Below are 25,497 nucleotides of genomic sequence, written 5' to 3' on the forward strand. Positions count from 1 at the left end.
TCCTGATTAGACTGTTGGTACTTGATCACACACACATTTCGCCGATCAGGAAATTAATGCTCAGAGCCTAACAATATGAGGAAATACAACAGCACATTTTAAAAATTACCCAGTATTTACCACAAAGGATAGGTGAATGTTCTAAAGTTTATATTTACCTTTTTTGTTACTGTACAAATTATTTAGTCTTTCTGAGGCTAAATTTCTTTATCTATCTACAAAGTGGATATAATAGAATGTAAACTCATGAGCTTGTTGTGAGAAAGTTATCTGTGAAGTGCAGCATGGTTGTGACACCTGAAAACCAGTCAATCCATGGTAATAGTAGGCTAACATCATGGGTGAAAGCTGTCTAGAAGGGATGGGCGCAATGGCTCACGCCTGCAATCCCAGCACTTTGGGAGACCAAGGCGGGTGGATCACTTGAGGTCAGGATTTCAAGACCAGCGTGTCCAACATGGTAAAACGCTGTCTCTACTGAAAATACAAAAATTAGCTGGGCATGGTGGCGTGTTCCTGTAGTCTCAGCTACTTGGGAGAAGGGTGAGGCAGGAGAGTTTCTTGAATCTGGGAGGCAGAGGTTGCACCACTGCACTCCAGCTTGGGTGACAGGGCAAGACTCCATCTCTTTAAAAAAAAAAAAAAAAGCAGCCCAGAAGGACCCCCATTATTTCTAATAATACACATAATACTGATAAAGGTGGACCCATCTTACATGTGTATCTTGCTAGAGTGAAGCAGCTTCACTGTTTCAGAAGAAATAAACATTCTTCAAATACTACGCTCTTCAATATTTTTTCATGATGTCTCTAAAATTTTAAAAAATCTTCCTATTAAACGCTTAAATCAAATTTCAGAGTTTTTTTTTTCTCACAGTAGGCACTTTATAATGTTAGTTGCATCCATTAATATATGGCCTCCTGTTTTCTACTTCTGCTTTTTTTCAGCCTTTGCATGAAAGACTCCTTCCCATTGACTGTTCAGTCCTGCATTATGCCCAAAGACTGTGAAACCTCTGAGTGGTCCTCCTGGAGCCCCTGCTCCAAGACATGCCGTTCAGGGAGTCTCTTGCCAGGATTTAGGAGCAGGAGTCGGAACGTGAAGCACATTGCTATTGGAGGTGGAAAGGAGTGCCCTGAACTTCTTGAGAAAGAGGCCTGCATTGTTGAAGGAGAACTTCTGCAGCAATGTCCCAGGTATTATGCCTTTATGCCTTCTTTAGTGTGAGTGTTTTAATATATAACCTCATTTCATGTTATAGGAATGTTAACAGTAATGAAAGTGGCTGTGACTCATATTTATTGAGTCTTCACTCAGTATACAAGTTCCATACTTAGCAGCGTAGGAGAGTGGGTTAAGATCATGGGCTTTGCTGTTGACTCCCTTGGTTTAAGTCCTGTTTCTGTGACTTTCTAATCATATGAATTTCCTCAAGTTACTTAATTAGAGTGCCTTAGGTTACCAGCAGTACTTAATTCATCCTGTGTTTGGCACATAGTAAATGCTCAGTAACCATTAGCTATTATTACCTGACACAACACACCTAATTCTCATAGAAACTTAAGAGGCCATTCATGGCAACTCCATTTTGCAAATGAAGCTACTAATGTTCAGAGAGATTAAATAATTTCTGAAGTTATGTAGGTAAGGAGTGGCAGTACCCTGATTCTAACTCAGTTCCGTTTTCAAATCTTACTGCCGCTATGTGGTGTTCTTCAATTCCAGAGTCCCTAGGAAGCCAGAGAATATTTGAGAAAGGATTTAACATATATTAATAGCTACATTTTAACAGCATTTTTTTTGAGATAAAAGCTCTTGTTGCCCAGGGTGGAGTGCAATGGTGTAATTATGGCTCACTTCAGCCTCCACCTCCTGGGCTCAAGAAATCCTCCCATCTCAGCCTCTCGAGTAGCTGGGGCTACAGGCGTGTGCTACAGTGTGTGCTACTATATATATTTTTTATTTTGTATGGAGATGGGGTCTCACTGTGTTGCCCAGGCTGGTCTCAAACTCCTGGGCTTAAGCGATACTCCCACCTTAGCTTCCCAAAGTGCTGGGATTGCAGGTTTGAGCCACCACACTGTGCCTGGCCTACATTTTAACATCTTGATATTGGTTATATTTTGTGTGGCTCCAAAGACCTGGGTAAAGGCCTGCAGTATGTTTTCCTTTAGGTCGTTGGCTCACGGTGGGCCCAGTTTGATAACAGTCAGAAATCTGTTAGGGATGGATTTGTGATATTTCCTGCTGAACAGCTGCCCTGAACTGTATCTGTTAAATCAAGATAGGCATTTTTCTTATAGTTTCTTGTAACTTCTATGACTGGAGACTCATTTCCCCAGCAAAAAATAAAATAAGGAAAAAATAGTTTTCTGTATGAATTAGTGATCTGGTGATGTGTGAAGGGTATGGGTTACCGACCCAAACAGGTTCTGGTGGTGGGCTGCAACCTGGCTCTTCCTGAAACCTGATATGAAGTGTGCATTAGAAAGGCAGGTTTCTGTTGTCAAAACTCTTAGCCACTCACATCCCCACTTCCCAATTGGAACCAGTGTTGATTGAACACAGTTCCTTATATTCTTATTGTTAATTTTTTGCTAACATGACCCCCCTTAGATTTGTATCATTCCTTACTTCAAAGGCAGAAGATGTAGATTCAGTGCATGCCTCTTTACCACAGACTCTCAGCCTCACAGAACCCTTCCTCGTTGTGTTGAGTCTTTGAAAACACTAATTTTGGAGTAAAACAGAAGCTTGAAAATGGCATAACTCTGAGATCTCTGTCCCTTTCAACATTGAAATACCTGGATTAAAATTGTATCTTCGTCACTTACTAGCAGTATGATCTTGAACAAGCTATACAACTTTTCCAAGACATTTACTTTTTCAGTAGAATGCATCTGATAATACTGCCTGTGTGGCAGGCTTGAAAGGCTAAAGACCAGGCATGTGAAATGCCAGGCCCAGGGTTTAGCACATAGGAGGCACTGCAAGAAGGATGACCACTATTGTTGCTACTTGCAGGTGTATTTGTTTCCTCCAGAAAGAGAGTATCTCTTTTCCTTGGCATACAATAATAATTTCATGAGGGAGAAACATATTCCAGATAGTTGGGAAATTTTATTTCCCTTTGGAGATTTACTTCGGAAGGCTTCTCAATGGTATACAGGCAGGAATAAAATCTGGGTTTCATGATGACCTTGACATTGATGCCTCTATCCTTCATTTTTTTTCGTGGGACAGCTAATATTCTCTACCTGATACTTTCAAATGTTTGTTATTTATAGGCAATCCTCCATTTTCTTTTTAAATAACAATTACAGTTCTCTTGGAAGTCAGAATGGTACCTTCCTGTCAATGCTGAGAAAACTGAACTACATCTACGTTTGTTAAACAATGCCTACCTTTTATCAAGTACCTGCCATTGGCCAATAATTATAGCAGAGTTATAAATTAACTAATTAAATATAAATAATATTTAGTGTGACATGGAACATTTTTGAGAGTGAAAGGGATGTACATTGGTATTAAGATTCAAGCACAAATTCACTCAACTCTGAAGCCAGTATTCTTTCCATTATATCACACTGACTTTCATGATAGGCACAGTGAAGATATGCACTAAGATAAGGGTATACCTACTAATATACATGCATTTGTGTGCATCATATTTTTTTCAACAAGATAATGTGGAAAGTAATAATTCAGGATGTACCCAAGATGAGTTTCTTCATTTGATAGAACATTAGTGTCTGAAAATAGAGGCTGACAGACTTCACTGGTGATGAACCTGGCCCTCTAGTTCTACTGTTTGAAAATGTTGCTAAGTTTGACACACACACACACACACACACACACTTTTAAAATGGTGAAGCTGTAGGAAATAGGAGTATTGGAGAATTAACTGAAATAGCAACCAACCAGTGTTCCATAGGGAGAATAATGTAACTAATGATTCTACTTGGTTGTGAGAAGGAGAATACATAAGTAACAGCAACTAAACATCAGCTAACATTCTAATTTGTCTGAAATCTGGACTGTGGTCTCTACCGTGGGAAAGCATAGAGGCTATGTACTAACATTTGTTTTTGGTTTTATATCAGTGATTAAAATTCATTGTTAAGAAGGGAAAGGAAAATGAAAATCTAGTCGGGAACAGAAATTCTCACTTCCTTTCACAGAACTCATAAGCAAGTCATGTGCATCAAGCAAGTTAATTCACCTTATTTCTCCCCAGGAAGTAAATGCATGCCTATTTGATTCTTCATAGTGTTTTAAAAAAATCTCTTAGAATATTGTTTGACTTTTACCCTTCTGCTATCTTTGCTATTTGAGATGTGTTTGTTCCTTCAACAAATACGCATTAAGCCCTTGCTATATGCCAAACACTATGTTAAGCATTTGAGATACCTCAGAGAGCACAACAAACTTCCCTCACGCCCTGGAACCTAAATTTTAGTAAAATACACCAAATAAATAATATAAACTGTCCACTTGGTGGAAGAGCAATGGAAAAAATAAAACATCCAAGTAAGATAAAGCTAGAGGCTCTGGAATGCTGTGATGAGGGGTCAGCACAGGTGATGAAATTAAACAATGTCCCTAGAGAAGCATCATTTGAACAAGCAGGATTTGAGGAGGTAGGAAAATCAAAGAAGTAAATAAATTACTCACTCAGGAAATTAGGGGAAAAATATTTCAAGAACAAGGTATAGGTAGAAAAGTGCTCTAGTCCCTGGATGTTAATAAATCTTCAGTTGCATAGCTTTGGGGGATACTCTCCTCACTGCTCAACTGTCCAGCGTTTTCACACTAAATACTATGAGTGGCCGTCCCTAAGACATGACTCCATGAAGGGAATTGTAACTAACAGGAGATCATTCGAGAAGCATTCCCTGGGGCCACCACACCACTAAGTAGTTTCTTTGGAGCAACTAATTTAACTTGAGACAGAGACAGTTCATGTTATGCTATCTTGGGAAAGTTTAGAACTACATGGAAATTAGCATTGTATAGCCTTAAGTTTGTTTCAAAGTTGTAGTTTTTGACTAAGGCATATATAAACCCCAGGAAACCTCTTCCTCCAGTCTATTTGTAATTTTATGGACCTCTCCAACCTCTAATATATCATTAAACACTTGCAGTGTATTCTATGGGCGGGGAATGGACATGAGAGAGAGGATAAATTTGCTTGTCAGTTGCCACCTTGGCTCTGGGTGTGGTTGTCCCCTGTCACTGGGCATCATGATCTTGGGTGGCATGTTATTCTATGTCCCCAAACATGATAAGATAGGAGTCACTTAAGATACCTTGGCACTTGGGCACTTTACTTTGTCCTGACTAACATCCAAAATATTATATTCCCAGATCTCAACTAAGGGGAAGGCAGAAAGCATTCTAACACTGCACGATGAGGCAGTACTGTTTAGTAGATGGGGTAAAGAAAGACAAAGAATATAGAGCTGTAATAGCATAAATGCTTCATGTCACATGTCAGAGAGCTGAGACACAGCCTGATTCTAGAACAGTTATGATTCCAGATCTCTTGTGCTTTATTAGAGAGGCCCATTCTGGTGAAAGACACTGTAACATACAAGAATATTGGAAAAACATCAGCTACAAACATCTTTCTTAGAAGCGACACCTCAGATGACCTACCAGCAACTCCTACCACCCCACTGGGAGGCAACAGTTTTCATACGAAAATGGCTGTTCTGTCTCTTAAATGATCATTTAGAGTATGAAATCAAATGTAAGACAGCACTATTAAATGGTGACAGTGAGCAACACCAAGTAAAACTCTCAAGAAAATCTTAAGGCAGAAGCTGCACAGCTGAGAGTGTTACATAGTCTGTGTGGTATTACTCTACAGAAAAGCCAACGTGTAAAATATCATTCCAATACTCTGGTCTGGCACTGAATAGATGGGCTCTTTTATTTCATCCTGACTTGTTTCTGGTATGTATTAATTTATCCTTACTTTGCATGGACTAGAGATCCTTTAAAATAAGTCTATTTGTGCAAATTTATGCTGAGAGATCTATCTGGGTGCCCTGCACCCCACTTTGATTTGATTGTGAAACAAACCCCTGAGACCAGCCTGATTCTCCCTAACATCTTTTTAGGCATTGTACCTAATTTTAGATTTTCTAGACATCCTTTTTTCCTTGAGAAAACCCTGGGTATTGTTTGATGAATTTTTAGATGAATATTGAAGCCCGGGATAGTGCCAAGAAAAAGGATGGTAGATGAAAGCTTGGCGTGGTTGTTCACCTCCTTTGCCTTTTGAAACAGAGTGCTGTGTTGTGAAGGGATGTTTGTTCAAAACCTGCTTTGGCCTGTCACTATGTTTACCACTGGAGAATTCATAAAACAGAAAACTTCCAGTCTGTGTTCACTTAGGTTATTTGTCTTAAGAATCTTGTTTGATGTACTCTTTCAAAACTTTTAGGTTGCTGGAAAAGTAATTGCAGTTTTTGCCATTGAAAGCAATGGCAAAAACTGCAATTACTTTTGCGCCAACCTTATAGATGGCCCAGAACACGATAATCGTGTCCTTTAAGAGTGCTTAATAGTAATGTCCCAACACATCATCTCATACATATGGATAGGACTATTTTGTTTGTTTGTTTCCTTTTCCTTAGAAAGAGTAGCACCTAGAAAAGTGCCTGGCTTATAGTAAATGCTCACCAAACATTGAAGGAATAAATAAATGAAGGTTAAAATGTGGGGTACCTCCAGAGCAGTATTATACACTTAGCACTTTATTCCATGTTTACCTTTATTATATAGTAAGTATGACAGACTCAAAGGTATTTTAAAATAAAGAACGGCTGAAATTGGCATCATCAAGGTCAAAAAATGACATCCACCCAGGACAAGGAAGTACCTAGGAAGCTTGCCACTGTTCCACAGTCCTGCTGATGATGCGTCCTCTTCCAGAGAAAAAATCTCTGTTGTCATTGGTTATGAGGGTTACTTCAAAAAAGGTGAGGAATGATATCATAGTCTGAATTTGTCCAAGTTTTCCTTCTAGCACACACATCACTTGTTACCTCTTTTAAATCTTCTCCCATTAGTTTTCTTTTTGTTGTCGTTTGTTTTGAAATGGACTCTCTCTCTGTCTCCCAGGCTGGAATGGAGTGGTATGATCTCAGCTCCCCACAACCTCTGCCTCCTGGGTTCAAGTGATTCTCCCACCTCAGCCTCCCAAGTAGCTGGGATTACAGGCATGTGCCACCATGCCTGGCTAATTATTGTATTTTTAGTAGGGACGAGGTTTCATCATGTTGTCCAGGCTGGTCTCAAACTCCTGATCTCAAGTGATCTACAGGCATTCGCCTCCCAAAGTCCTGGGATTACAGGCATGAGCCACTGTGCTGGCCTTCCATTGATTTTCTATCATAGCACCGAACACTCTTCACATAGTAGGTATTTAATAAATGGTTGTCAGATAAATTAACAGATTCTCTAAGGAAGCTTTTCAAAACTTGTTTAAGAAGCTTCTCTCCAGCTATTTAGAAGTAGAGCTAGCAGGAGTTTATTTTCATATCCCAGTGGTATCTGGAACACCAGCGAGACAGAACCATTCACTATCCTGGAAAGGGGGCTGAAGGCGGGGAGCCAAGTGTTCTAGCTCAGCGGATCCCACCCCCATGGAGCCCAGCAAGCTAAGATCCACTGGCTTGAAATTCTTGCTGCCAGCACAGCAGTCTGAAGTCGACCTGGGATGCTCAAGCTTGGTGGTGGGAGGGGTGTCCGCCATTACTGAGGCTTGAGTAGGTGGTTTTCCCCTCACAGTGTAAACAAAGCCGCTGGGAAGTTCAAACTGGGTGGAGCCCACCACCGTGCCACAAAGCTGCTGTAGCCTGACTGCCTGTCTAGATTTCTCCTCTCTGGGCAGGGCATCTCTGAAAGAAAGGCAGCAGCCCCAGTCAGGGGCTTATAGATGAAACTCCCGTCTCCCTAGGACAGAGCACCTGGGGGAAGGCGCGGCTGCGGTCACAGCTTTAGCAGACTTAAACATTCTTGCCTGTAGGCTCTGAAGAGAGCAGCTGATCTCCCAGCACAGCACTCAAGCTCTGCTAGGGAAAGACTGTCTCCTCAAGTGGGTTCCTGACCCCCATGCCTCCTGACTTGGAGACACCTCCCTGCAGGAGTTGACAGACATTTCATACAGAAGAGCTCCAACTGGCATCTGGTGGGTGCTCCTCTGGGATGAAGCTTCCAGAGGAAGGAACAGGCAGCAATCTGCTGTTCTGCAGCCTCTGCTGGAGATACCCAGGCAAACAGAGCCTGAAGTGGACCTCCAGCAAACTCCAGAACACCTGCAGCAGAGGGGCCTGACTGTTAGAAAAACTAACAAACAAAAAGGAATAGCATCAACAACAAAAAGGACGTCCACACAAAAACCCCATCAGAAGGTCACCAACATCAAAGACCAAAGTTAGATAAGTCTACGAAGATGAGGCAAAACTAGTGCAAAAAGGCTGAAAATTCCAAAAACCAGAATGCCTCTTCTCCTCCAATGGATCACAACTCCTCGCCAGCAGGGGAACAAAACTGGATAGAGAATGAATTTGACGAATTGACAGAAGTAGGCTTCAGAAGATGGGTAATAACAAACTCCTCCCAGCTAAAGGAGCATGTTCTAACCCAATGCAAGGAAGCTAAGAACCTAAAAGTTTAAAGGAATTGCTAACTAGAATAACCAGTTTAGAGAAGAATATAAATGACCTGATGAATCTGAAAAACACAGCATGAGAACTTCGTGAAGCATACACAAGTATCAATGCTGAATTGATCAAGGGGAAGAAAGGATATCAGAGATTGAAGATCAACTTAATGAAATAAAGCATGAAGACGAGATTAGAGAAGAAGCATGAAAAGGAAAGAACAAAGCCTCCAAGAAACATGGATCTATGTGAAAAGACCAAACCTACATTTGATTGGTGCATCTGAAAGTGACGGGGAGAATGGAACCAAGTTGGAAAACACTCTTCAGGATATTATCCAGGAGAACTTCCCCAACCTAACAAGACAGACCAACATTCAAATTCAGGAAATACAGAGAACACCACAAAAATACTCCTCAAAAAGAGCAACCCCAAGACACAAAATTGTCAGATTCACCAAGGTTGAAATGAAGGAAAAAATGTTGAGGGCGGCTAGAGAGAAAGGTCTGGTTACCCACAAAGGGAAGCTGATCAGACAGACAGTGGATCTCTCTTCAGAAACCCTACAAGCTAGAAGAGAGTAGGGGCCAATATTCAACATTTTTAAAAGAATTTTCAACCCAGAATTTCATATCCAGCTAAACTAAACTTCATAAGTGAGGGAGAAATAAAATCCTTTACAGACAAGCAAATGCTGAGAGATTTTGTCACCACCAGGCCTGCCTTACAAGAGCTCCTGAAGGAAGCACTAAATGGAGACGAAAATCTGGTACCAGCCAATGCAAAAACATACCAAGTTGTAAAGACCATTGACACTATGAAGAAACTGCATCAACTAATGGGCAAAATAACCAGCTAGCATCATAATGACAGGATCAACTTCATACGTAACCATATTAACCTTAAATGTAAATAGGCTAAATGCCCCAATTAAAAGACACAGACTGGCAAATTAGATAGAGAGTCAATACCCATCGATGTGTTGTATTCAGGAGACCCATCTCACATGCAGACACACATAGGCTCAAAATAAAGGGATGGAGGAATATTTACCAAACAAATGGAAAGAAAAAAAAAAGCAGGGGTTGCAATCCTATTTTCTGATAAAACAGACTTTAAACCAACAAAGATTTAAAAAAAAGTCAAAGAAGGGCATTACATAATGGTAAAGGGATAAACACAACAAGACGAGCTAACTGTTGTAAATATATATGCACTTAACACAGGAGAACCCAGATTCATAAACCAAGTACTTAGAGACCTACAAAGAGACTTAGACTCCCACACAATAATAGTGGGAGACTTTAACACTCCACTATCAATATTAGATCAATGAGACAGAAAATTAACAAGGATATTTAGGACTTGAACTCAGCTCTGAACCAAGCAGACCTAATAGACGTCTACAGAACTCCCCACTCCAAATCAACAGAATATACATTCTTCTCAGCACCACATCACACTTATTCTAAGATTGACCATGCCATTGGAAGTAAAACACTCCTCAGCAAATGTAAAAGAACAGAAATCATAACAAACAGTCTCTCAGACCACAGTGCAATCAAATTAGAACTCAGGATAAGAAACTCTTTCAAAACCTTACAAGTACATGGAAGCTGAACAACCTGCTCCAGAATGACTACTGGGTAAATAATGAAATTAAGGCTGAAATAAGTAAGTTCTTTGAAACCAATGAGAACAAAACACAACATACCAGAATCTCTAGGACACAGCTAAAGCACTATTTAGAGGGATATGTATAGCACTAAATGCAGACAGGAGAAAGTAGGAAAGATCTAAAATCGACACCCTAACATCACAAGTAAAAGAACTATAGAAGCACGAGCAAACAAATTCAAAAGCTAACAGAAGACAAGAAATAACTAAGATCAGAGCAGAACTGAAGGAGATAGAGACACGAAAAACCCTTCAAAAAAATCAATGAATCCAGGAGCTGGTTTTTTGAAAAGATTAACAAAATGATAGATGGCTAGCCAGACTAATAAGAAAAGAGAGAAGAATCAAATAGACACAATAAAAAATGATAAAGGGGATATCACCACTGATCCCATAGAAATACAAACTACAACCAGAGAATACTATAAACATCTCTACGCAAATAAACTAAAAAATCTAGAAGAAATCGATAAATTCCTGGACACTTACACCCTCCTAAGACTAAACCAGGAAGAAGTCAAATCCCTGAATAGACCAATGACAAGTTCTGAAATTGAGGCAATAATTAATAGCCTACCAACCAAAAAAATTGCAGGACCAAACGGACTCACAGCCATATTCTACCAGAGGTTCGAAGAGGAGCTGGCAGCATTCCTTCTGAAACTATTCCAAACAATAGAAAAAGAGGGAATCCTCCTTAACACATTTTATGAGGCCAGCATCATCCTGATACAAAAACCTGGCAGAGACACAACAACAACAAAAAATTTCAGGCCAATATACCTGATGTATTGATGCAAAAGTCCTCAATAAAGTACTGGCAAACCGAATTCAGCAGCACAGCAAAAAGTTTATTCACCATGATCAAATCAGCTTCATCCCAGGGATGCAAGGCAGATTCAGTGTACGCAAATCAATAAACGTAATCCATCACATAAACAGAACCAATGACAAAAACCACATAATTATCTAGATAGATGCAGAAAAGCCCTTTGATAAAATTCAACACCACTTCATGCTAAAAACTCAATAAACTAGGTATTGATGGAACATATCTCAAAATAATAAGAGCTATTTATTACAAACCGACAGCCAATATCATACTGAACGAGCAAAAAAATGGAAGCATTCCCTTTGAAAACCTGCACAAGACAAGGATCCCCTCTCTTACTACTCCTATTCAACATAATATTGGGAGTTCCGGCCAGGGCAATCAGGCAAGAGAAAGGAATGAAGAGTATTCAAATAGGAAGAGAGGAAGTCAAATTGTCTCTGTTTGCAGATGACATGACTGTATATTTAGAAAACCCCATTGTCTCAGCCCCAAATCTCCTTAAGCCGATAAGCAACTTCAGCAGTCTCAGGATACAAAATCAATGTGCAAAAATCACAAGGATTCCTATACACCAATAATAAACAGCCAAATCATGAGTGAACTCCCATTCACAGTTGCTACAAAAAGAGTAAAATACCTAGGAAAATACAACTTACAATGGATGTGAAGGACCTCTTCAAGGAGAACTACAAACCACTGCTCAAGGAAATAAGAGAGGACACAAAGAAATGGAAAAACGTTCCATGCTCCTGGATAGGAAGATCAATATCATGAAAATGGCCATAATGCCCAAAGTAATTTATAGATTCAGTGCTATCCCCATCAAGGTACCATTGACTTTCTTCACAGAATTAGAAAAAACTACTTTAAATTTCATGTGGAACCAAAAAAGACCCCATATAGCCAAGAGATATCCCAAGCAAAAAGAACAAAGCTGGAGGAATCAAGCTACCTGACTTCAAACTATACTACGAGGCTACAGTAACCAAAATAGCATGTTACTGGTACCAAAACAGATATATAGACCAATGGAACAGAACACAGACCTCAGAAATAACGCCACACATCTACAATCATCTGATCTTTGACAAACCTAAAACAAACGAGCAATGGGGAAAGGATTCCCTATTTAATAAATGGTGTTGGGAAAACTGGCTAGCCATATGCAGAAAACTGAAACTGGACCCCTTCTTTACACCTTATACAAAAATTAACTCAAGATGGATTAAAGACTTAAACATAAGACCTAAAACTATAACACCCTAGAAGAAAACCTAGGCGATACCATTCAGGACATAGGCATGAGCAAAGACTTCATGACTAAAACACCAAAAGCAATGGCAACAAAAGCCAAAATTGACAAATGGGATCTAATTAAGCTAAAGAGTTTCTGCACAGCAAAAGAAACTATCATTAGAGTGAACAGGAAACCTACAGAATGGGAGAAAATTTTTCTATCTATCCATTTGACAAAGGACTAATTTATAGAATCTACAAGGAACTTAAACAAATTTACAGGAAGAAAACAACCCCATTAAAAAGTGGGCAAAGGATATGAACAGACACTTCTCAAAAGAAGACATTTATGTGGCCAAGAAACGTATGAGCAAAAGCTCATCATCACTGGTCATTAGAGAAATGCAAATGAAAACCACAATGAGATACCATCTCACGCCAGTTAGAATGGCGATCGATTAAAAGTCAGGAAACAACAGATGCTGGAGAGGATGTGGAGAAAGAGGAATGCTTTTACACTGTTGGTAGGAGTGTAAGTTAGCTAAACCGTTGTGGAAGTCAGTGTGGCGATTCCTCAAGGATCTAGAACCAGAAATACCATTTGACCCAGCAATCCCATTACTGGGTATATACCCTAAGGATTATAAATCATTCTACTGTAAAGACACAGGCACACATATGTTTATTGCAGCACTATTCACAATAACAAAGGCTTGGAACCAACCCAAATGCCCATCAACAGACCAAATAAACAAAATGTAGCACATATACACCATGGAATACTATGCAGCCATAAAAAAGGATGAGTTCCTGTCCTTTGCAGGGACTTGGATGAAGCTAGAAACCATCATTCTCAGCAAACTAACACAGGAACAGAAAACCAAACACTGCATGTTCTTGCTCAAAGTGGGAGTTGAACATTGAGAACACATGGACACAGGGAGGAGAATGTCACACACTGGGGCCTGTCATGGGGTGGAGGGCTAAGGGAGGGATAGCATTAGGAGAAATACATAACATAGATGATGGGTTGATAGGTGCAGCAAACCACCACCGCACGTGTATCCCTATGTAACAAACCTGCACGTCTATGTAACAAACCTGCACCTTCTGCACATGTATCCCAGAATGTAAAGTATACTACTAATAACAAAAGTAGAGGAGTCATGACCTGGAGCCTCCAGATACTGTTTTAGAAAAGAAACAATAGATTTCAAAGAATCTGGAATTGTTTCAATAGGAGACTCTTGCCTTTTTATTGGATTCGTTCGTCTATTACTGAGGTGTTATGTCATGAGTCCCCATTGTGCCACTTAAAGACCTCCTGGATGGAAGATTTGCTCCCCAGTTAGTGTAAGAAAGTTAACGTACTGCTAAGTGCTGTATATAGTGATAGAAGTCTATTAATAATACATGTGTGGAGTTCGGCTGGCAAAGTCATTTGCTGAAGAGCAAAGAGCTTTGCACTTCACAGTAGCTTTCCATAATCAATAGTCCCACTTTATCCAATAAAAAATTACTGGAGCATAAAATGTATAAAGCTTGATCACTTCCCTTTATTTTAGTCATCTGTTCAGCAAAAAATGACAAGTTAATTCTTTTCTAAATGCGTTTACAGCTTTAAAAGGACAACAGACATTATCATAAATTAGTCATGCTGCAGCACACTGATTTTTAATATACACATGCATTTAATTTGAATACCTTGCACTAGGGTTTCAATTCCAAGAATGTTTGCAAATCTATATGTGCTCAGTCAAAACATGACCATTAACTAATGCAATTATTCTTTCAATCTGTCATCATTAAATCACTTAAAATTCTATTTTGTGTTGTTCTGCTTTAAATCTCAGCTTTTAGAAGAAGGAGCAAAGAAACCCACACTTTTAATGAATTCCAAGCCTTTATGAAAGTGATAAAGTTTAGATTTCAAAAGACAGAGGTTGCTGTCAAGCTGTGATGGTCCTGGTTCTATTTTAAGAATAGTTTCTTAAATGTGCCTACTTTTCTAATTTTGGCTTTGCTAGTTTAGGATGCCTCTACTTATTGCTTCACAGCTATAAATTCCTTCCTTCTTTTGTCCCCCTTTCCTCCCTCAATTTAGAAAATATTTTAATTATGCGATTCCTTAGGTGGGACAGCATCACTCTCAGGAAGTGAAGCCAGCCACTTGAGTTGTTTAATTCTAAGGTCTAGACTCATCTTCTCTAATCCAAAGTTTGTGTCCTGTATCTCTTTATGAGGACGTGTGTTTCCACAGTTACAGGAGAGTCCTTTCTTTGATTAATTTTGATTTGTCATTTTAAGCTGCATCTACCTTTTGAGAATGATAACATATTAAATCTTAACTGTTTCTACTCATGCAGATAAACTGGTGAACCATTTCCTGAGTAGACTTAAATTATAAACTAAACATAGAGAAATTGGGCAATGAGTATCAGGCATGGGGGAAAAAAAGTTCAGAAGACAGATGCTAGGAGGTAAATGAAGAAAAATGAAATTGCACAGCTATAATACGTGGTGTCCTTAATATTTGTGATTTTGTTCCCTTTCCTGAGGTGTCTTACCTAAGAATTCAGTGCCAGGAAATTTTGCTGCTAATACGTGGGTCAAAAACAAACTTGGAATCATCCATCACTCCTCTCTCTCTCATTCCAGGTCTAATCCATTAGAAGGTTTTCTCCACCTTCAAAATATATCCCGGATCTGATCTCTTTGCACTACATTCACTATGACTGCTGCAGTGGAAGCCACCATTCTTTCTCCTAGACTGGCAAAGATCTTCAGATGTATAATTTCTTCCACCTCCCTGGCTCCCACAGCCTATTACTTCCCTCAGTAGCCAGGTGATCCTTAAAAAGTTAAAATCACATCATCATGTTACCATTCTTCCCAAAATTGTCCAGCGATTTTCCAGCATATTTGGAATAACACTCACAATCTATCCTCTGGCCCAGTGATCAAGCTTTCTGGTACCAGTGACCAGTTTTGTGGAAGATAATTTTTCCATGAACTGGGACGGGGGATGGTTTCAGGATGATTCAAGTGCATTACTTTTATTTATTTTGCATGTTATTTCTATCATCACATTATAATGAAATAATTATATAACTCACCATAATGTAAAATCAGTAGGAGTGCTGAGCTTGTTTTCCTGCAACTAGACAGTCCCATCTGGGGGTGGTGATGGGAGACAGTGATGGATCCTCAGGCATGAGATTCTCATAAGGAGCGCACAACCTAGATCCCTCTCTTGTGCACTTCACAATAGGGTTTGCACTCCTGTGAGAATCTAATGCTGCTGCTGATCTAACAGGAGGCAGAGCTCAGGTGGCAATGTGAGTGATGGGGAGTGGCTGTAAATACAGATGAAGCTTCACTGGCTCACCTGCTGCTCACCTCCTGCTGTGAGACCTGGTTCCTAACAGGCCGCTGACCAGTACTGGTCTGTGGCGTGGGTGTTAGGGACCCCTGCTCTGGCCTATGAGGTTCCACATAACGTGGCTCTTGACTATTCTTTATGTCCTGTTTCTACTATTCTCCCCTTGACCCACCTGTCTTAACCACACTGGCTTCTGTGCTATTTCTAGATGGTGCTGGGCACTCTGCCTCCCTGGGGACTTTGAACAGGCTGCCCTTTCCCCTGCCCAGAACACCACTTGCCCACCATCCTTATGCTCACTCCCTCATTTTATTCAGGACTCTGAGGATTTCCCTCGTCATGGCACTGAAATATCTCTCCTCGTCCATCTCTCTCTCCCCGCCTGGTAACTGGTGTCATGCCATGTATTGATGCATTTATGTCTGTCTATCCCACCAGAAGGTAATCTTCCCAAGGTCAGGGGCTTTCTCTGTCTCACTGCTGTGTCTCTGTTGTCCTTGGTGCTTAGCTGTGGCTCAACAATTACTTGTTGAAAGAAAGGATAAGTGAATGCATGGATGAGTAAGTGATTCACTTACTGTTTGGACAGGCCTATTTCTTTTTCTAGTCAAGCCTGCTTTTTAGCACTTTTCAGGCTTCGGTCTTCCATACATATCTTTGTCTTAACTAAAATGTTCTTGTAGGAGTTATTCTTCCTGTGCATCCAGTATTTGAGTTATTAGCATTCCCTTTCTCAGAGGTTTGGGGTTCAAAGTGGCTGACAATGTGCTCTCTCACTCGAAGTAGGGACATCAGAGCTGTTTTTACATAAATGGAGGGCAGGTTTCCCTAACATTTAGAATGAGCAGGGAGCAATGTTGGGAATTTGATTTTGGGGCCTTGAAAAGACATTCTTCTTCAAAAAGTTATCTTTTGCATCTTTTAGTGGGAATTTGAATTTACACAATTAGAGATTCCTTTACTTATGTTTTATTTCTCTTTTAACTTGCAATTACAGCCATGCACTCCATAACATTTCTGTCAATGGTGGGCCATGGACTGCATATACGATGATCCCATAAGATTATAATACTTTATTTTTACTGTATGTTGTTTATGTTTAGACATGTTTAGATACACACATACTTGCCATTGTGTTATAGTTGCACACAGTATTTAGTAAATTGACATGCTGTACAGGTTTCTAGCCTAGGAGAAATATATACCATATAGCCTAGGTATGTAGTAGGCTACACCATCTAGGTTTGTGTAAGTACACTCTATGATGTTTGCAAAAGGATGAAATTGCCCAACGACACATTTCTTCATAACATATCTCTGTCATCAATTGAGACATGACTATCTCCTGAAAGAGCTGGAATGCATCCCTAGGTGACCACAGGGCTCTCATTATAAAATGATTGATTATAATATATTCTCGGACTGTACTTGTATTTGAGATTAGAAGAAAAGTCATTTTGGCAGGGTGAAATATTACTGGTCAGCAGATTATATTTTTGTTTACACCCAGAACACACTTCCTCAGACCAAGATCAACATTGACTTGTCCTTGTAATGGCTAGACAGGTAGCTACCCATTGTCTACTGAAATTGCATTCTGTACTACTTGATTGAGCTTTCTGGACTATCTGATTGAGTAAATGGGTTTGCCGTTTACCGTTTTAATCTGCCATAGTGTCATTTTATTATGAAGATATGCTTTAGAATCAGACAAACCTTGCTTTGAACCCTGCTTTCACTCATGTGACCTTGGAAGAGTTACTTACTCTTTATGCCAATTCTCCCATCTGTAAAAGGAGAAATAAGATTTTCTTCATAGGGTTGTTGGGAGGATTAAATGAAGTAATGCCCCTAAGTTCATTAGTGCAGTGCCTGGTATAGAGTAAGCAGGCAGAAAATACTGTTGTTTGTACTACTTGGAGGATCTGCCCTGATACCCTAGTAGTCCAAACAAATTGATGCCTTGTTTATTCTGTTTAGACAGACACTTTGAAAAAAGCACACCAATTCACACTCTCACGTTGATAAGGGGCTACGGAAACTGACGTTTCTTTAATTCCATGGCCATTTACTCTACTTGAGGCATTTCCATAGCCAGTTTCAAAGTTCTGTCTCAAAGGAGGTGGGACGCTGGCCTTTGCAACTCCCCACATTCCCTTTTAACCAGGAGGGCCAAATGAGGCTACTTTGAAAGGCATCAGAGTTGGGAGATGGGAGGTTGAAAAGGTCTGGTCTTTGACATGGGCTTAGCCATTAAAGAGAGTGTTCCAGGCATCAGAAAGCTGAGTTTTCTGGAGGCTGGAGGACTATCGCTGTAACAACTTCCAAAGGAGAAAGGGAGTAATGTTTAGCTGAGTGGGGTCCTTTGATTTGTTATTCTGTCAGATCCTAGCGACACTTTCTGTGGTTGGAGCAGCTCAGGATGTTCAGTTTTCATGGCTGCCGGGATGATTTGTGACTAAACATAGATAGGGCTTTTGAAAAAAATAAAGAAAAAAGGTTGAGCAAAGACTATGAAAAGACCCATATTTTTTAAAAAAGAAATATAGAAGTCGTTTATTGGTGTGGTTTTTCCTCTCCCTCTTGCTAGGTTGATATTTTCTCTGAGGTGGTAAAAAAAAAAAAATAGCAATAGTGATAAATGTCTTCTCTAAAGGATTTATCATTTGCCAGTGAATGGAACTCAGGTGTTTTTGGTTAATGAGCTACCAACAAGTTTTTTGTTACTTTATATACAGATATAGTCATTAAACTCTTGTTTTCATTTTTCTTCATAATAACTTCCCAACTTTCTCCATTGCTAATTCTTGTAGGGTCATGTTAAATTAATTGCAAAAGCAATTTATACAGAATGCCCCATTCCTTTCAAACAAGCAAAAAAATTACTATAATCTAAACCTTATGTTTCTTTTTTGCTCTTTGTTGAACTATGGTTGCTGGAACTTAGACCATGGCAACTGTGGATCTCTAATATTAAGACTTTTCATGAAATCAATGAAATCCTCATAAATAAAATGTTAATGTACGCGCATGTGTGTGTGTGTGTGTGTTTTCCACATCAGCAATGGGCAAAAGGCACATGTAGAAGGATGCAAGAAGAAAGGGAATGGACACTTATTGAACATTTATTATATGTCAGGCTCAATGACTGGTATTATTATCTCCCTTGTACAGGTAGGAAAACAAAATTGGACCCAAGTCACTAACCAGAAAGTGGTAAAATTCTGATTCAAACCAAGTTGGTTGGACTCCAAAGCATACTTGTCATCTGTACCACACTACCCACTTTTTGTGTGTCTTCTTTGTTAACTATATCATAGAAGTCCTGAGTCAGTGGCTGTATCTGATCCGCTTGTTCAGGCCAGAAAGTTCTTCTTTTGGGGAACCCTTGGAAGAAGAGGGTTTGAAATGAGATCTTGGTAATCACCCACCCCAACATTCTCATACCCCATTTTATTTTGCCCTGCATGAAAGATTTATCTGTGCCCTGAAACTGGAAATCTGAGAAACAAGCCTTCTGCTGAGGTGGCCCTGAAGAATAGGGTAAGGACTGACTCTCTGTGAGGAGAAAGGATTTCAGAGCCCTGGCTCTGGAAAAGAACTATCCCTGTGAAGAAATGAACTTCTCTTTATTTCTCATACCCAGGAATTAGAAATATATAGTTTTGTGGGGATTTTTTATGTGTGGTTTTTTTTGTTTGTTTCTTTTTTCTTTCGGAGTTTTGCTCTCGTTGCCCAGGCTGGAGTGCAATGGTGCGATCTTGGCTCACCGCAACCTCCGCTTCCTGGGTTCAAGTGATTCTCCTGTCTCAGCCTCCCGAGTAGCTGGGATTACGGGCATGTGCCACCACACCCGGCTAATTGGGGATTTTTAGTAGAGATGGGGTTTCTCCATGTTGGCCAGGCTGGTCTCGAACTCCCGACCTCAGGTGATCCACCCGCCTTGGCCTCCCAAAGTGCTGGGATTACAGGCATGAGCCACTGTGCCCGGCCAGTCTGCCTGAGTGACTAATTCATAAGCCTAGGGAAAAAAAAGTGAAAATTAAGTAGTGAGGCTGAGGGAGAAAAACTCATGTTACAACAAATCCCAGAGGACTGTCCAAATCCTTTTTCTATGATGGGCTTTTCAAAAGACTAATGATTCTCAGCTGATTCTTAGCTTTCAGGCTTTTTAGAATGATGACATTCATTGTTAGGGATTTGTCACTATGAGGTTTCTTGGAGATTTGCTTTCTTATTTTGACATCTGTTACTTGATTTCAATTTTACTCTAGTTTTCGTAAAGCCAGGATCTTGGTGACATATGATTACTTTTATGGCTGGTTTTTAATCTTTTTTCTTTTAAACAATCACAAAGCTGATAAATTTTTCTTTAAATATGAAATGGGACAGCAGATATGTGAATGTTACTTAGGCTTTGTTTATTGTTCAGAATTTAATGAGTCTCTCATTGTTTTTACGAATGCCGCAAGGTTATATTAATGCTGTGAGCTTAAAGAATGTGGTAATAATCCACAAAAGGAAATTCTGTCTAAAATAATTCTCCAGGTATGAATGTAGTAGTGTGATATTTGTTTTGTTTTCTGTACATTGTATACAAACTCCATTGTGTTTCCCCCCTTATTTGTGGGGGTGTATGTGTGTATTTGAGTATTAACCAGTTATAAACTAGGGAGACATATTCCTATATCAGTTTATATAACAGTATGGCTGCATATGTAAAAAAGTATTAATCAGTTATATATAGTGGCACGGCATTAACTCATTTTTAAAACATATACTTTTATGTGAATGACATGAAGTCAAATGGGTAAAGAGTTTCTTATATCAAGAAGATTGAAAAGTTGGAGATAGCTGTATGTAAAATAATATATTTACGACTTTACACATTCACACACTGTCCTATTAAGAAAGAAAAGCCAACTTTCACACAAAGTCATCTGAAAGTCTGTGAAGTGAAACCCCATGACAAGTTCAGCTATCAAGAATTAGGCTCATTCGGTTTCCAACTCCTCTCTCTATTCCCTCACTCTCTTCCAGCTTCAAGGCTGAGACACACTCACTGTTTATCCGTATCACATTCTTTTAGTCCAGTCATCCTGTGCTATTGTCATGATGGGCTGCTGGATTTTTTTTTTTCTAGGAAATAAAAGGGATTTAGTAATTCTAAGCTAGTATACTTCTTTATCCACAGGCAAAGATTTGGTCCTAGAAAGAGAGATTATGCCTCTTGATGTCATGACTTAAGTTTTCCTCAGAGTTGTATATTTTTCTTACTTCTTCTTCTTCTTTTAAATAAACCAAACCAAACAGGTATTCCTGGAGAACTTCTGAATGGAAAGAATGCCAAGTCTCTCTTCTCCTCGAGCAGCAGGATCCCCACTGGCATGTGACGGGACCCGTGTGTGGCGGTGGGATCCAGACCCGGGAGGTGTACTGTGCCCAGAGCGTACCAGCAGCTGCCGCACTGAGGGCCAAGGAAGGTAGGCAGCCAGTTCCGGGACAGATGGTGCGCTGCTGGTTGGAAGGAAAAGCTCTCCAACTCTCCAAGTATTCTTCTTGAAATAACTGACACTTAGCATTACAAATTTAATATTTATTTTGTTGACCATTTGTAAGCCACCCCTAAGTTCTTCCACTTGTAACACTTGGGATAGTTAAAAATAGTAGCAAAAATAATATGTCTCCCAAGAGTCACTGTGAAAGTTAAAGGAGAAAATGTAGTTAGGGTGTGTAGCACAGATAAATGCTACAAGCTAAGGGTCTGATATGCCAGAATGAGTCAATAATGAATGAATAGCATTCTTTTATTTTAAATTTTTGCTCAAAGGAATTTTTATGTGTGTGAATTTTTGAATGTGGAAATTTCTACAAACATATTCCTTTCAAAAGTCAAGGATCCAGGGTTTTGTCGCCGAGTTTTATTTTTTCTGAAGAAACAGAAGGAAGAGGAGAAAACAGTAGCTTCCTCCATAATAAGCTCTCTAATTGGTGGGTATAACCCAGCAATAGTGCATTTGTTTCAGAGTGTGGATAGTGATAATATTTAGAGACTGAGAAACTTGCTCGGATTTGTGTAAGTCAATTGGTTGAGAAGTCATGAGTAGACAAGGAAGCTTCCACTCGAGAAGAATTTGTGGCCTGTTCTAACCACATTGGAGAACCCAAGCAGTACTCCCTGCAGAAGTGGAAAAGGTGGGAATGTTTCCTTGGGCTTGCCAGGTACAAGGACACATTTCCATTGTGGGCTTTGGTTAGGAACGCAAGATGCAAATTTTCTTGCTATGGTAATGCATCCATTTAATTCTGTAAAGCTTGTCATGCTAGATGTCTTTTTTTGTGTGACATAGCTTTGCAGAGTTCATAGGCATCTGTGACCATAGCCTCAGACAAGGTACCTGATGAGATGGTTCTTACAGACTGCTTAGCATTTTGCTTCAACAATTGGTGCTAAAAAGCCACATGGGCAGGGCTACAGCTGTTTTTGAAAATAATGATTGACTTTCTTCCTTCTCTAATTTCACTTTGGAAAATTACAGCTTAAACACTTTTTATTTCAGGGCAAAGCATGACTATAGTTACTCCTCTGAATTTGTAGAAACAGAATTTAGATGAAAAAGCTCCACGTTAGTTTTTCAAACCTTGGTGATCTTTCCATTCCAGCTCCTCTCTTCTTTTCTTTGACTACCATCTACTGTTGGAGGGTCTTCAGGGATCAACATATAAATAAAACTTGTATAGAGCTGATGCATTATGACCTACCTATTTTTCAGCTTCAACTTTTAATCTGCCATTGACATTTTCATCTTTCTAAAGTTTCTTTTGTAAAAATAGCTTTTCTTATGGATCACGTATTTCTTTTTTTTTCTTTTTTTTTTATTATTATACTTTAGGTTTTAGGGTACATGTGCTAAAGTTTCTTCAGGCTTAGTCCTTCTAGCTTTTTGAATGGAAACTAACTGGGCAGGAAGATTATAATTAGGAGGAAAGTGGAAGTCTGGTCTTCTAGAATTGGAAATTAGATGCTTACATAGTGTGGGGGGGTGGGTGGAATAGAGAAGGCGTGTTAATTGCAGAGTGAGCAGTCTATCAAGCCCTAGTACAATCTACTCCAAGCATCTAAAGAGGAGGAAAATGTCTGAGGCCAAAGCACACTTGGAAATTAATATCTGTGTTCACAGGAAAACAGAAAGTACTTAGAAAGCTGTAAGTCTGATAGTCCAGTTCTCAGGGGGAGAGGCTGGATGTGGGACCTGGATGTAAATACATAGATGTGTAACACGACCGTATACTCCTGTGCAGAGCTGAATATAGCAAGTAAAACTATGCTGGATAACACAGCACAGCTGCCATAAAGGCACTGTATAGCTTACTGCTTACCTTAGTAGTTGTTATCAAAGGTTTTATTTTGCTCTTGTGTAGAAGTGAACCGGCGGGGTTGTTCGCCCATTACTTTCCTTTCTTATAAATGCTTTCACTTCTTACTGTTATCATTTATAGATGTACCTTGACAAATCTGGAATGAGAATTTCTTCTTGGCCCCCATTAAACACAAAGGAGCAATTGGATTTTTATTGTTAGGAACCTGTGAGTATTTGCCCAGTGAAGTAAGCAGAATATAAATATTTTTAATCTGTCAGTGCAATAATAAAGGACAAAATTGGATACATTTTTAGCATTTCAGTTTCTGTGAACATCAAATTATTAATGTTATTGTTGTTATGTTAGATATTCATACTTTGGAGGGAGAAAGCATTTTAGTAGTATTGACTTTGGAAATTCCTTTGTGAGTCACTATTTGCATCCTCAGAAGGTTAATTTTCCCCTAGACTCAAGGATACTCTTTCTCTATTCACTCTGGAGTGTGACTGTGATTGCTTAACTTTTCTTCCATACAAAACCCCATCATCCACTGGTGATTTAGCAGCTCTGATTCCAAGCACCTGATTTTAGAGGAATTTACAATCTTGGGGGGAAAAACAAACTTCATTTCCATGGATCCTTCATGTAATAGAATGCATATAATTTCTAGATGCCATAATAATAATAATTTTTAAAAATGCTAATCCCCTCCCAAGGGTCTCCAAATCTCTTGGCCTAGGCTGGATGCTGAAGCTAAATCCTGACATTGATATGGTCTTGTTGATGACTTATTTTTGGTGATGTCTCATTCCTCATTGAACCTCAATTCATGATGTTTGCCTCAAGAGTATAATAACACCTATAGCATATTTAGTTGATACTGTTGTTCACTGTTCATGTGGTGTTTTAAATGCAGCCAAAATAGTGCTTTAACAATCAATGTATGTATTACCAGTAATATTAGCCAAGCCGATAGAATTGGGAATGAAAATATAGAGAACTATTTATGATTTTGCATAACACTTGTTGTTTTAAAGAGAATAGTGTTTCTCTTTTATAAATCAGAAGCAGCAGCACAAGTGATGCTTACCTGCAAAATAAAAGCTTGAATTTAGTAAGACTACTTTCTTCTTGCCTTTTCTCAAATAAAATTAAAGCCACTCAGTTTGCATTCAACAGTCCTTTCTCAGAAAGTAAAACATGAACCAAGGAATGCACTTTCAAAATCTAATAAAGACCAGGGCAAATTTATTCCATGTATGGCAATGTGGCCTAGAGACTAGGATATCAACAAATATAAATTTAAGTGGCATAGAAGTAGATATGCCATATATTCATATGGTGAAACAAAATTTGTTAAAGCAATAAACTATATTTAAAAATCCAGAAAAATTTTTGGTGTGGTTGTAGTGGAGCAGAACATTGCTTGAATTTTCTAAAATATATATATTTCAGATTTTTTACTGATATCGTATTAAAAATGCAACACAGTTTAGCTATGAATTGTTAAATGCATTAGTTGCCCCCTCTGCACTAATAAGATTGTCTTCATTCTGGCCTCAGAGTTGGCATTAAGAGTACATGACCACATAAGGGCACACATTTGGAATGCTAAGTTGTATTAGTCCATTTCCGTGCTGCTGATAAAGGCATACCTGAGACTGGATAATTAATAAAGAAAAAGAGGTTTAATGAACTCACAGTTCCCCATGACTAGGGAGGCCTCACAATCATGGCAGAAGGGGAAAGGCCCGTCTTACATGGCAGCAGACAAGAAAGAATGAGAGCCAAGCAAAAGGAGTGTCCCCTGATAAAAGCATCAGATCTCATGAGACTTATTCACTACCATGAGAACAGTATGGGGCAAACACCCCTGTGATTCAATTATCTCCCACAGGTCCTTCCCACATCATGTGGGAATTCTGGGAGCTACAATTCAGGATGAGATTTGGGTGGGGACACAGCCAAACCATATCATGAGTAGTATATGGAAACTTAATATATTTCGGGTTCTGGGTTTTAATTCTGACTTTGAAGGAAATGTGGTAAACCACATAAATGTATCAGTCTTCTAGTTCATAAATTTGATTTTGAATATGTTGATTTGGTGAGTAAAATTACATGACAAACATTTATTTGTTTAAAAAAATTATGTGCCTGTTATGAGTTAGTCTATGCACTGAAGTGCATGTGTCATAAGGGTGTCCCCCAGTAATTTATAGGCTTTTAGTTGTAGTAATAATTGAACTGTTGAATACGTATACTACAGTGACTTAAGTGTTTTGATGATTACATATCTAACATGGTTTAATCCATTTATTGATGCCCAA

The 25,497-nt window shown here is 39.2% G+C and overlaps 1 protein-coding gene across 1 annotated transcript in view; it reads left to right on the top strand.

Moving 5' to 3' along the window:
• The window catches only part of THSD7B (thrombospondin type 1 domain containing 7B), a 1,279,053-nt gene that overhangs the window by 707,107 nt on the left and 546,449 nt on the right, over window positions 1–25,497 (top strand). The window contains exons 10-11 of the mRNA XM_063631314.1: window positions 948–1,196; window positions 21,119–21,288. Coding sequence (XP_063487384.1) covers window positions 948–1,196; window positions 21,119–21,288 — 419 coding nt within the window. The remainder of the gene's footprint in view (window positions 1–947; window positions 1,197–21,118; window positions 21,289–25,497) is intronic.

Source organism: Symphalangus syndactylus, chromosome 22, assembly GCF_028878055.3.
Source record: "Symphalangus syndactylus isolate Jambi chromosome 22, NHGRI_mSymSyn1-v2.1_pri, whole genome shotgun sequence".
NCBI lineage: Eukaryota > Metazoa > Chordata > Mammalia > Primates > Hylobatidae > Symphalangus > Symphalangus syndactylus.